Raw genomic sequence first — 15,000 nt, forward strand, 5'->3', positions numbered from 1 at the left:
TTTCTAAAAAATAAATCGATAAAGGACCAAATTGTTGAGCAGAATCGAAAGTGGAATCGAAACCAAAAAAGTCTCGTCATTTCCCATCCCAGCAGTGATTTATGTCTCTCATAAAGTGAAACCTCAACTGATCAGATATCAGATATCGTATCAACCGGTCATACAGTATCTGCTTGCATGTAAAACCTCCAATCCTGTGCCCTCTAGGCTGCAAACATCCCATAAGAAGCACAACACTGAACACGTGTGTGTGTGGTTCCTGCCAACAAGTAATTATTTCACTTTAGAATTCCCGGTGTGTCTGCACTCCCTAACTGCTGATCTCACAGAACATCACATGCAAACACGGTGGAATAAATGCAAAAGTGGAGTTTAAAGCAAGCAACACGTGGACGAGCACAGACGTGTCCATTTTTGTGTTGCAGACATCTGCATGATCACTGGTGGCCGTGCAGTTTTGTGGAGGACTTGGACTTCCTGTGAGTCCCACATTGGGAAAGTGTGCATTTTCAGGAAGACGAAGGAAAACAGGAATTTTCTTTGAGGGATGGGGATTTTTAGAGAGGGAGAGTGAGCTCAGATTAGGATGCAGACGATATATATGAACAGGCTACGTCTCCACGTCTGCTAACTCCGCTAACAGTCTGAATTATGAGCCTGCTTGTGTTTGAATACAAAACATAGATTCAGTTATTCTAGCAATATCTTGTTGCATCCATGCTAAAACTAAAATCCATCCATCCATTTTCTTCTATTTATCCGAGGGCAGCAGCCTAAGCAGGGAAGCCCAGACTTCCCTCTCCCCAGCCACTTCATCCAGATCCTCCCGGGGGATCCCGAGGCGTTCCCAGACCAGCCGGGAGACATAGTCTTCCCAACGTGTCCTGGGTCTTCCCCTTGGCCTCCTGCCGGTCGGACGTGCCCCAAACCGTTTTACGACCTTTTCTTTGAACTGTTTTGTAAACCAAAGGCAGCGGCTGTTTACGACCCCCCGCCCCTTTAGAATAAATGATAAATGGGTTGTACTTGTATAGCGCTTTTCTACCTTTAAGGTACTCAAAGCGCTTTTGGGGCGGTTTAGCTCGGTTGGTAGAGTGGCCGTGCCAGCAACTTGAGGGTTGCAGGTTCAATTCCCGCTTCTGCCAACCTAGTCACTGCCGTTGTGTCCTTGGGCAAGACACTTTACCCACCTGCTCCCAGTGCCACCCACACTGGTTTAAATGTAACTTAGATATTGGGTGTCACTATGTAAAGCGCTTTGAGCACTGGCTTCCTGTGCACTTAAGATGTGACTTTAAGGTTTTACTACTTACGTATAAAATACTACACGGTCTAGCTCCAGCCTATCTTGCCGATTGTATTGTACCATATGTCCCGGCAAGAAATCTGCCTTCAAAGGACTCCGGCTTATTAGTGATTCCCAAAGCCCAAAAAAAGTCTGCGGGCTATAGAGCGTTTTCCGTTCGGGCTCCAGTACTCTGGAATGCCCTCCCGGTAACAGTTCGAGATGCTACCTCAGTAGAAGCATTTAAGTCTCACCTTAAAACTCATTTGTATACTCTAGCCTTTAAATAGACTCCCTTTTTAGACCAGTTGATCTGCCGTTTCTTTTCTTTTTCTTCTATGTCCCCCCCTCCCTTGTGGAGGGGGTCCGGTCCAATCCGGTGGCCATGTACTGCTTGCCTGTGTATCGGCTGGGGACATCTCTGCGCTGCTGATCCGCCTCCGCCTGGGATGGTTTCCTGCTGGCTCCGCTGTGAACGGGACTCTCGCTGCTGTGTTGGATCCGCTTTGGACTGGACTCTCGCGACTGTGTTGGATCCATTATGGATTGAACTTTCACAGTATCATGTTGGACCCGCTCGACATCCATTGCTTTCCTCCTCTCCAAGGTTCTCATAGTCATCATTGTCACCGACGTCCCACTGGGTGTGAATTTTCCTTGCCCTTATGTGGGCCTACCGAGGATGTCGTGGTGGTTTGTGCAGCCCTTTGAGACACTAGTGATTTAGGGCTATATAAGTAAACATTGATTGATTGATTGATTGACTTGAGAAAAGCGCTATATAAATATAATTCAATTCACTTCACTTGACACTACTTCCACATTCACACACACATTCACACACTGATGGAGGGAGCTGCCATGCAAGGCGCTAACCAACACCCATCAGGAGCAAGGGTGAAGTGTCTTGCTCAGGACACAACGGCCGTGACGAGGTTGGTACTAGGTGGGAATTGAACCAGGGACCCTCGGGTTGCGCACGGCCACTCTACCACTGCGCCACGCCGAAACAGCTGTTGCCGTGTAATCAGGGAAAGTCCAAATAAAAGAGGAGGCGTGCAGTTTTTCGTCAGAGAGTGGGACAACACCGTACAAGTGTACAGTGTCTTCGCGTTTGTCCTCAATTGAGCTAAATGGAATTATGTCTCCGTTTGATTCCTTGCTTCTATGTCTGTTCAATAGATGTCATCAGTGTTTGAAGCTGACAACTTCCAGTTCAAACATTAAGAATCTTGTCTTTGTCTTTCAATTGGATATACCGTATTTCCTTGAATTGCGCTAATTAATTTAAAACCTCTTCTCACTCCGGCACTTACCAAAGGCATGCGGTAAATTTGGGCCTGCGCTTATTAATTTGAGTGTGATGTAAGGATACCATCATGAAAAGCACATTTAATAAAAAAAAACGTTATTATGGTCTTACCTTTACTTATAAATAAAGTCCATGAGCAGCTCCTTCTGATCAAAAGCATTGATAACTTGTTTATAGAAGTCTTCCTTATCTTTCTTCAGTTTTAAAAGTCTCTCTGTCTGGATGGAGATCTTCCTTTATTACCTCCTGCTTCGATCGAAAGTCCAGTTTAGAAAACTCTTTTATTTTAGATATGTAATCCTCCATGTTAAAAGTGCAAGCGAGAGGAAAAAAATGTTGTCACTTCTTCTGCAGCCGAGTAGTCGCAAGAAGGAACACTAGCGCCCTCTACCACCAGGAGGCGGGAGTCATTTAATGACTCATATTTGACGCACGCAGCTACGGTATATTAATAAAACATAGCTGCTTACTGTTCTTTTTAGCATATTCAATAGCTTGGACCTTAAATCCTACTGAGTAGCTCTTAATCTTCTTCCCTTTATGCGATTTTCAACTTATTGAAATCAGCCTCCTCCATTTTGAAAATGATGACAGGTGAAGTGTCACTCATGACGTGACGAGTTTGACCCGGTGGAAATTCTACACAAGCGCTAATAAAAATAATATTTTGCGAAACGAGTTTGATTCGGCGTTAATCCTGAGCCGGCGGTAATGCTAAGCATGCGCTAATTATTTTGCGAAACGAGTTTGACCCGGCATACTATATACCCGGCGGCAATTCAAGGAAATACGGTATATTCAATTGAGCCCTGAGATGGGTAGGTCGTGAGTTCATACCAAAGACTATAAAAATAAGAAATTCTAGACATGCGCTAATAAAAATAATATTTTGCGAAACGAGTTTGACCCGGCGTTAATCTTGAGCCGGCGGTAATGCTAACTAAGCATGCGCTAATTATTTTGCGAAACGAGTTTGACCCGGCAGTAATTCTAGGCAGGCGCATACAATTCAAGGAAATACGGTAAATTTCGGCTTCACGGTGGAAGAGGGGTCAGTGCGTCTGCCTCACAATACGAAGTTCCTGCAGTCCTGGGTTCAAATCCAGGCTCGAAATCTTTCTGTGTGGAGTTTGCATGTTCTCCCCGTGAATACGTGGGTTCCCTCCGGGTACTCCGGCTTCCTCCCACTTCCAAAGACATGCACCTGGGGATAGGCCCCTCCCACTTCCAAAGACATGCACCTGGGGATAGGCCCCTCCCACTTCCAAAGACATGCACCTGGGGATAGGCCCCTCCCACTTCCAAAGACATGCACCTGGGGATAGGTTGATTGGCAACACTAAATGGTCCCTATTGTGTGAATGTGAGTGTTGTCTATCTGTGTTGGCCCTGCGATGAGGTGGCGACTTGTCCAGGGTGTACCCCACCTTCCGCCCGATTATAGCTGAGATAGGCGCCAGCGCCCCCCGCGACCCCGAAAGGGAATAAGCGGTAGAAAATGGATGGATGGATGGACAGGTGAAGTGTCACTCGTGACGTGACGAGTTTGACCCAGTGGAAATTCTAGGCATTTGCTAATTATTTGGCGAAACGAGTTTGATCCGGCGGAAATTCTAAACATGCGCTAATAAAAATAATATTTTGCGAAACGAGTTTGACTCAGCGTTAATCCTGAGCCGGCGGTAATGCTAACTAAGCTTGCGCTAATTATTTTGTGAAACGAGTTTGACCCGGCAGTAATTCTAGGCAGGCGCATACAATTCAAGGAAATACGGTAAATTTCGGCTTCACGGTGGCAGAGGGGTTAGTCCTGGGTTCAAATCCAGGCTCGGGATCTTTCTGTGTGGAGTTTGCATGTTCTCCCCGTGAATGCGTGGGTTCCCTCCGGGTACTCCGGCTTCCTCCCACTTCCAAAAACATGCACCTGGGGATAGGTTGATTGGCAACACTAAATTGGCCCTAGTGTGCGAATGTGAGTGTTGTCTGTCTATCTGTGTTGGCCCTGCGATGAGGTGGCGACTTGTCCAGGGTGTACCCCGCCTTCCGCCCGATTGTAGCTGAGATAGGCGCCAGCGCCCCCCGCCACCCCAAAGGGAACAAGCGGTAGGAAATGGATGGATGGATGGACGGTAAATTTAATCATGTCTCTGTGTAATTCCTTGCTTTTTGTCTTGTTTAATAAATGTCATCAGTTTGTATTCTGTTTTTATTTACCGTTTACACAACGCGACAACTTCTCTGGTTTTGGGTTTTATATAAAAAGAGAAACAAAAAGGTGCAGTTCCCCATTATTTCAGGGATATTTTGAAAACCTCAGAAAGATCTGCGCGGCATGAAGTGTTCAGTGGGTCGGGTCCCCCCTGCGGAGATGCTGAGTAACAGTTTTCAGGGTCTTGTTGAAGCGCTTCTTTGGATGCACAACTCCACTTTATGGACTCATAAAAGGAGACAAACCGTGCTAGCGGGAAATTGACCGCCGCTATGAAAATTTGCAAGATCACTTCATTTCATCAGCGTTTGTAAATTTACGGGGAGCTCTCGCAGTTTTACGGCGTGAAGTCATTGGCGGGGGACTGCGGCTCCCTCTCTCGCCCCCTGCTGGCCTGGACTCACGGTCCACCGCTACTCTTCCTGGCGTATTTGGCCGGGGTTTGATTTCCGAGGGACGTTCGTGCCAGAGCGTTCAGGAATGAAAGGCTATAAAAGTAAATACTGTGTTGTTTTGACAGTAAGTCAGAAAACGGGTCTCAGCGGTACGATGCCGTTATTGTTTCTGGCTTGCATGCGGTCTTGAACACCCTGCTGATAAATACATTTTGACACTTGTTGTTTGAACGTGAGACGTAAATAAAAAAGCATGCCTGTTGGTAATGCTTGTAAAGTGCACTGGGTTGTTGACTCGCTATCGGAGCTACACTCAAAATGACTGGTGTCCTGATATCAAATATCGCTCCTATATCAGCAAAAAAACAAGCATCGATTTGCAGTGTATTGGCTTGCATGTAAAATGTGCGATATCATGTGCGATACAAGCTGGGCAGCGAGTCCAATAAACACACAACCATCAGTCATTTACAAAAGACAAATATGGTAGGCTACAGGCTGCTAGGAAGAGGGTTGCTACACAACAGCTAAGCACACGATAGCACACAAGCTAGCCATACGTAGTAATACAATCACTTTGATAAAGTCATCTATTAAAGTGATCGACTCCAGTTACCCGATACTTTCCCTCAAAAAGCAATTGAATTATTAACGTAAATATTCCTTAATAGATGTAAATATTAGGGGTGTCAATTTAAAAAAACAAAAAACAAATCAAGATTCTTAATCGACGATTGAAAAAAATCTAAAAAACAAACAAACAAGTAAATCGTTTAAAAAAAAATATATATGTATATGTGTGTGTATGTATGTGTGGATATATATATATATATATATATATATATATATATATATATATATATATATATATATATATATATATATATGTATATATGTGTATTTATATGTATTTATATATGTTTGTACCTGACAGTTTGGTCATGTTTTAGTTTTTCCTCTGTGTTTGTCTTATTTCCTGCTGTTATCCCTGAGTGCTTTTCCCCCTCAGCTGTGGCTGATTGCCACCTAGCCACACCTGGTGTCAATCAGCCAGACGCTATTTAGACCTGCTTGTTCTTCCACTCTGGGCTGGATTATTATCATTACGACTTGCAGCTCCGACCGTTTGTACCTGAACCTGTAGCTTTTTGCAGCCTGCTGTCTTTTTTTGTTCCTCGTCTTCTAGTTCCTGTTCCTGGCATCCTGTTTCCTGTCTCCGAGTTCCTGGTTAGTTTTTTGCCTTAATTTTTTGAACATTAAATTATGTTTTCCTGCTCAATGCCTGCCGTCATCTCTGCATCTTGGGGTTCGTCACAAACTCAACAATATATATATATATATACATATACATATATATATATATACACATATGATGTGGCGTCAGTCCATCATGTGAAGGCACCATTAATGCTGAAAGGTCGATACAGGTTTTGGAGCAACATATGTTGCCATCCAAGCAACGTGATCGTGGACGCCCCTGCTTATTTTAGCAAGACGATGCCGAGCCACGTGTTACAACAGTGTGGCTTAATAGTCAAAGAGTGCGGGTACTACACTGGCCTGCCTGTAGTCCAGACCTGTCTCCCGTTGAAAATGTGTGGCGCATTATGAAGCCTAAAATGCGAAAACGTCTCCCTTTGACTGTTGAACAACTTAACTTGTACTTCAAGCAAGAATGGGAAAGTGGGAAAAAAATTGGTCTCCTCAGTTCCCAAACGTTTACTGGGTGTTGTTAAAAGGAAAGGCCATGTTTTGCTGCCATTAACTTAAGTTAAAGATCGATTAGATCTGATTAGATAGTACTTTATTTATTCCGTCAGGAAAATTAAAATTTTCAGAATAAATCCCATTCAAGATCAGACAAACGTTACAGGGAGACAGAACAGGATCCCTGACGGGTTTACCGGCTTCCAGCGCCCCTTACAAAAAAGGTGAGATACCAAATAAAGTACCAATGATTGCCAAATTGGTCCTGTGCATTCCCTTGTTCACCCCCTGGGAGGTGAGGGGAGCAGTGAGCAGCAGCAATGGCCGCGCCCGGTAGAAATTTTTGGTGATTTAACCCCAGAATTCCAACCTTTGATGCTGCGTGCCAAGCAGGGAGGTAATGGCTCTTATTTTTATAGTCTTTGGTTGGAACTCACGACCTACCCATCTCAGGGCTCAATTGAATATACCGTATTTCCTTCAATTGCCGCCGGGTATATAGGATGCGCCTGTCTAGAATTACTGCCGGGTCAAACTCGTTTCGCAAAATAATTAGCGCATGCTTAGCATTACCGCCGGCTCAGGATTAACGCCGAATCAAACTCGTTTCGCAAAATATGATTTTTTTTTAGCGCATGTCTAGAATTTCCACCGGGTCAAACTCGTCACGTCACGAGTGACACTTCACCTGTCATCATTTTCAAAATGGAGGAGGCTGATTTCAATCATTTGAAATCGCATAAAGGGAAGAAGATTAAGAGCTATTCAGTAGGATTTAAGGTCCAAGCTATTGAATATGCAACAAAAAAAAGTAAGCAGCTATGTTTTATTAATATACCGTAGCTGCGTGCGTCAAATATGAGTCATTAAATGACTCCCGCCTCCTGGTGGTAGAGGGCGCTAGTGATCCTTCTTGCGACTACTCGGCTGCAGAAGAAGTGACAACAAGCAGCGATCGTTTAGTTTTTCCTCTCGCTTGCACTTTTAACATGGAGGATTACATATCTAAAATAAAACAGTTTTCTAAACTGGACTTTCAATGGAAGCAGGAGGTAATAAAGGAAGATCTCCATCGAGACTTTTAAAACTGAAGAAAGATAAGGAAGACTTCTATAAACAAGTTATCGATGCTTTTGATCAGAAGGAGCTGCGCATGGACTTCATTTATAAGTAAAGGTAAGACCATAATAACCTTTTTTTTAATTAAATGTGCTTTTCATGATGGTATCCTTACATCACACTCAAATGTATAAGCGCAGGCCTAAATTTACTGCATGCCTTTGGTAAACGCCGGACTGAGAAGAGGTTTTAAATTAATTAGCGCCCCGGGCGGAAATTCAAGGAAATACGGTAAGTTGAGTACTGGCGTGGTTTGGGTTCCGAGGTAGCGTCTTGTTTCAAAAGGTGAGCTGTAAAATGTCATGAAATATTATGCAAATGGTAAAAAAAAAAAATGAGGTGATTGGTTCCACGATGCGTGAGAGCAGCCTCAAAAAACAAAAATTAAATAAAATAAAAAAATAACATTGTGATCCCACCTCGACGGCAGCCTCTAAGTCCTACCCCTAGATCTTGACCCCCTCGGAGCCGTACACGTTGTACCCCTCCCTATAAGTGGCTAGGTTCTGCGTGCTGGGGGAGGGGCTGGGGCAGTGGGGGGGGCTAAGGTCCACCTTCATGCGCTTGGCCTCGGCCCGCGACTTGTAGCAGAACTCCACCAGCGCCACCAGCATGGCCAGGCCCAGGCCGCCCACCAGGATGTAGAAGACCCCGGCCACGTTGGACAGGCTCAGGGCCTGGGACGACTTGTCCTGTGGACGGCGGGGTCGGGGAGGGGGGGCAAGCGTGTGGCGGGTGACGTCGTCGATGGTGGTGAAAGAGCGAAGGAAGACAGAACGAAGAGAGAGAGAGAGAGAGAGGAGGGATGGAGATAATGTCGAAAAGGGGGCGGGGCAAAGAGAAAAAACATCAATGGGTTAAACACCTGGAATTGCCATCAATGCACAGTCAATCAAAAGGTGATGTCATATTCTAGGTGAACTACTACATACTGTACACATCTGTACGCTCAAATGGATGGAGCAAGCTTTCACCCTGTCACCAACCGGGGTGTCCCGATACAACTTTATTTTTTTTACCGCTGATACCGTACTGATATCGGAGCTCCCGAGGCCGACGGCGATATTAATCCGATGTCTGCACACATCCTGATTAGAGATGTCCGATAATATCGGGCTAGGAATAATATCGACGGATAAATGCTTTTTTAAATGTAATGTCGCAAATTATTGGTATCTTTTTCGAAAAGTGACATTTTTGACGGACGTAGGGAGAAGTACAGAGCGCCAAAGAAGTAATATAATTACTAATAGAATTATTCTCAAAAAGATATATTTAAATCCCGTACTTATTTTCAACTTTATATATATGGTGCATGCAATTGAGAGATGTTTCATGAGAGCAGAGTGCATGAGTGTGGTCACATGGTGACAGGCTACTAAAGTCGATGGCGGCGAGGAGGCGTGGTTGGCAGTCCGACAGCGAGCCAGGGCACACCGGAGCCCGCCGCAAAAGAAGTAATTGAATTACTAACGGAATTATTCTCAAAAAGATGTATTTAAATCCCGGGGAACATACTTATTTTCAACTTTATATACATGGTGCATGCAATTGAGAGATGTTTCATGAGAGTAGAGTGCATGAGTGTGGTCACATGGTGACAGGCTACTAAAGTCGATGGCGGCAGGGCAAAAGAAGTAATTACTAACGGAATTATTCTCAAAAAGATGTATTTAAATCCCGGGGAACGTACTTATTTTCAACTTTATATATCTGGTTCATGCAATTGAGAGATGTTTCATGAGAGCAGAGTGCATGAGTGTGGTCACATGGTGAGAGGCTACTAAAGTCGATGGCGGCAGGGCAAAAGAAGTAATTTCTAACGGAATTATTCTCAAAAAGATGTATTTAAATCCCAGGAAAGTACTTATTTTCAACTTTGTATATATGGTGCATGCAATTGAGAGATGTTTCATGAGAGTAGAGTGCATGAGTGTGGTCACATGGTGACAGGCTACTAAAGTCGATGGCGGCAGGGCAAAAGAAGTAATTTCTAACGGAATTATTCTCAAAAAGATGTATTTAAATCCCAGGAAAGTACTTATTTTCAACTTTGTATATATGGTGCATGCAATTGAGAGATGTTTCATGAGAGCAGAGTGCATGAGTGTGGTCATATGGTGACAGGCTACTAAAGTCGATGGCGGCAGGGCAAAAGAAGTAATTACTAACGGAATTATTCTCAAAAAGATGTATTTAAATCCCGGGGAACATACTTATTTTCAACTTTATATATATGGTGCATGCAATTGAGAGATGTTTCATGAGAGTAGAGTGCATGAGTGTGGTCACATGGTGACAGGCTACTAAAGTCGATGGCGGCGAGGAGGCGTGGTTGGCAGTCCGACAGCGAGGCAGAAGTAATTACTAAGGGAATTATTCTCAAAAAGATGTATTTAAATACCGGGAAAGAACTTATTTTCAACTTTACACATATGGTTCATGCAATTGAGAGATGTTTCATGAGAGCAGAGTGCATGGGTGTGGTCACATGGTGACAGGCTACTAAAGTCGATGGCGGCGAGGAGGCGTGGCCGGGAGTCCGACAGCGAGGCAGAAGTAATTACTAACGGAATTATTCTCAAAAAGATGTATTTAAATACCTGGAAAGTACTTATTTTCAACTTTATATATATGGTGCATGCAATTGAGAGATGTTTCATGAGAGCAGAGTGCATGAGTGTGGTCACATGGTGACAGGCTACAAAAGTCGATGGCGGCAGGGCACGCCGGAGCCCGCCGCAAAATAAGTAATTACTAACGGAATTATTCTCAAAAAGATATATTTAATTCCCGGGGAACGTACTTATTTTCAAATTTATATATCTGGTTCATGCAATTGAGAGATGTTTCATGAGAGCAGAGTGCATGAGTTTGGTCACATGGTGACAGGCTCCTAAAGTTGATGGCGGCGAGGAGGCGTGGCCGGCAGTCCGACAGCGAGGCAGGGCACGCCTGAGCCTGGCCCAAGATGGCGGCGAGGAGGCGTGGACTGCAGGCAAGCAGCGAGGCGGGGCGCGCCGAAATCAACCCCGAAAATATTATCAGGTGCGTGGGTCGCCCAGCTGGGCCTGATTATATTTGCGGGGTTGATTCCGGCGCGCCCCGCCTTGCTGCTTGCTCGCTGTCCACGCCTCCTCGCCGCCATCCGTAGCGCCCTGCTTTGCACAACTACTTGTATCGCACATGATATCATTTACAAGTACACACGCCACAGAACCGTTGGTGTCGCTTATGATATCACACACAGGTAAAAATGCCGAATGACTGCTTGTATCACACGTAATATCACACACAGGTAAACACGGCTTGTATCACACATGATATCACACACAAGTAAACACGCTGCAGGACCGCTTGTATCGCACATGATATCACACACAAGTAAACACGCCGCAGGACCACTTGTATCGCACATGATATCCAAAACACAGTTGAACATGCTGCAGGACTGCTTGTATCGCACATGATATCACACACAGGTAAAAACCCCGCACAACTGCTTGTATCGCACTTGATATCACACACAAGGAAACACGTCGCAGGACCGTTTGTGTCGCATAGGATATCACACACAGGTAAAAATGCCGCACGACTGCTTGTATCACACGTAATATCACACACAGGTAAACACTGCTTGTATCACACATTATATCACTCACAAGTAAACACGCTGCAGCACTACTTGTATCGCACATTATATAAAACACAAGTAAACACGCCGCAGGACTGCTTGTATCGCACATGATATCACACACAAGTAAACACGTCGCAGGACCGTTTGTGTCGCATATGATATCACACACAGGTAAAAAATACCGCATGACTGCTTGTATCACACGTAATATCACACACAGGTAAACACTCTGCAGGGCTGCTTGTATCGCACATGATATCACACACAGGTAAAAATGCCGCATGACTGCTTGTATCACACGTAATATCACACACAGGTAAACACTGCTTGTATCACACATTATATCACTCACAAGTAAACACGCTGCAGGACTGCTTGTATCGCACATGATATCACACACAAGTAAACACGTCGCAGGACCGTTTGTGTCGCATATGATATCACACACAGGTAAAAAATACCGCATGACTGCTTGTATCGCTCATGCTTTCACACGCAAGTAAACACGCTGCAGGACCGTTTGTATCGCACAAGTAAACACTGCTTGTATGGCACATGATATCACTCACATGTAAACAGCCTGCAGGACTGCTTGTATCGCACATAATATCACACACAAGTAAACATGTCGCAGGACCGTTTGTGTCGCTTATGATATCACACACAGGTCAAAACGCCGCAGGACTGCTTTTATCGCACATGATATCACACACAGGTAAACACGCCGCAGGACCGCTTGTATCTTACATAATATCACACAAAAGTAAACACACTGCAGGACTGCTTGTATCGCACATGATATCACACACAAGTAAACACGCCGCAGGACTGCTTGTATTGCACATGATATCACACACAAGTAAACACGCCGCAGGACCGCTTGTATCGCACGTGATATCACACACAAGTAAACACACCGTAGGACCGCCTGTATCGCACATGATATCACACACAAGTAAACACGCCGCAGGACCGCTTGTATTGCACATGATATCGCACACAAGTAAACACGCCGCAGGACCGCTTGTATTGCACATGATATCGCACACAAGTAAACACGCCGCAGGACCGCTTGTATTGCACATGATATCACACACAAGTAAACACACCGTAGGACCGCCTGTATCGCACATGATATCACACACAAGTAAACACGCCGCAGGACCGCTTGTATTGCACATGATATCGCACACAAGTAAACACGCCGCAGGACCGCTTGTATCGCACATAATATCACACAAAAGTAAACACGCTGCAGGACTGCTTGTATCACACGTTATATCACACACAAGTAAACACGCCGTAGGACCGCCTGTATCGCACATGATATCACACACAGGTAAACACGCCGCAGGACCGCTTGTATCGCACATAATATCACACAAAAGTAAACACACTGCAGGACCGCCTGTATCGCACATGATATCACACACAAATAAACACGCCGTAGGACCGCCTGTATCGCACATGATATCACACACAAGTAAACACGCCGCAGGACTGCTTGTATCGCACATGATATCACACACAAGTAAACACGCCGCAGGACCGCTTGTGTTGCACATGATATCGCACACAAGTAAACACGCCGTAGGACCGTTTTTATCGCACAAGTAAACACTGCTTGTATGGCACATGATATCACTCACATGTAAACACCCTACAGGACTGCTTGTATCGCACATAATATCACACATAAGTAAACATGTCGCAGGACCGTTTGTGTCGCTTATGATATCACACACAGGTGAAAACGCCGCAGGACTGCTTTTATCGCACATGATATCACACACAGGTAAACACGCCGCAGGACCGCTTGTATCGCACATGATATCACACACAAGTAAACACGCTGCAGGACCGCCTGTATCGCACATGATATCACACACAAGTAAACACGCTGCAGGACCGCTTGTATCGCACATGATATCACACACAAGTAAACACGCTGCAGGACCGCTCGTATCGCACATGATATCACACACAAGTAAACACGCTGCAGGACCGCTTGTATCGCACATGATATCACACACAAGTAAACACACCGTAGGACCGCCTGTATCGCACATGATATCACACACAAGTAAACACGCCGCAGGACCGCTTGTATCGCACATGATATCACACACAAGTAAACACACCGTAGGACCGCCTGTATCGCACATGATATCACACACAAGTAAACGCGCCGCAGGACCGCCTGTATTGCACATGATATCACACACAAGTAAACACGCTGCAGGACCGCTCGTATCGCACATGATATCACACACAAGTAAACACGCAGCAGGACCGCTTGTATCGCACATAATATCACACACAAGTAAACACGCTGCAGGACCGCTTGTATCGCACATGCTATCACACACAAGTAGACTCGCTGCAGGACCGCTTGTATTGCACATGATATCGCACACAAGTAAACACGCCGCAGGACTGCTTGTATCGCACGTTATGTCACACACAAGTAAACACGCCGTAGGACCGCTTGTATCGCACATGATATCACACACAAACACGCCGCAGGACCGCTTGTATTGCACATAATATCACACACAAGTAAACACACCACAGGACTGCTTGTATCACACGTTATGTCACACACAAGTAGACACGCCGTAGGACCGCCTGCATCGCACATGATATCACACACAAGTAAACACGCCGCAGGACCGCCTGTATCGCACATGATATCACACACAAGTAAACACGCCGTAGGACTGCCTGTATCGCACATGATATCACACACAAGTAAACACGCCGCAGGACTGCTTTTATCGCACATGATATCACACACAGGTAAACACGCCACAGGACCGCTTGTATCGCACATAATATCACACAAAAGTAAACACGCTGCAGGACCGCCTGTATCGCACATGATATCACACACAAGTAAACACGCCGCAGGACCGCTTGTATCGCACATAATATCACACACAAGTAAACACGCCGCAGGACCGCTTGTATCACACATGATCTCACACACAAGTAAACACGCTGCAGGACTGCTTGTATCGCACATAATATCACACACAAGTAAACACGCCGCAGGACCGCTTGTATTGAACATGATATCACACACAAGTAAACACGCCGTAGGACCGCCTGTATCGCACATGATATCACACACAAGTAAACACGCTGCAGGACCGCTTGTATCGCACGTTATGTCACACACAGGTAAAAACGCCCAATGATTGCTTGTATCGCACATAATATCACACACAGGTAAAAACGCCCAATGACTGCTTGTATCGCACATACTATCACACACAGGTAAAAACGCCCAATGATTGCTTGTATCGCACATAATATCAAACACAGGTAAAAACG

General features: G+C 45.1%; 1 protein-coding gene across 4 annotated transcripts in view; it reads right to left on the reverse strand.

The window, feature by feature from the left end:
- gria4a (glutamate receptor, ionotropic, AMPA 4a) overlaps positions 1-15,000 on the reverse strand; it is a 330,120-nt gene that overhangs the window by 5,474 nt on the left and 309,646 nt on the right. For 2 of the 4 annotated variants that reach the window (XM_061919263.1, XM_061919262.1), the window contains exon 17: positions 8,582-8,719. In XM_061919263.1, coding sequence (XP_061775247.1) covers positions 8,582-8,719 — 138 coding nt within the window. Of the gene's footprint in view, positions 1-8,471; positions 8,720-15,000 lie in introns of all 4 variants that reach the window. The other 2 variants (XM_061919265.1, XM_061919264.1) reach the window with 1 other exon arrangement.

This window comes from Nerophis ophidion, linkage group LG13, assembly GCF_033978795.1.
Source record: "Nerophis ophidion isolate RoL-2023_Sa linkage group LG13, RoL_Noph_v1.0, whole genome shotgun sequence".
NCBI classification, from domain to species: Eukaryota; Metazoa; Chordata; class Actinopteri; order Syngnathiformes; family Syngnathidae; genus Nerophis; species Nerophis ophidion.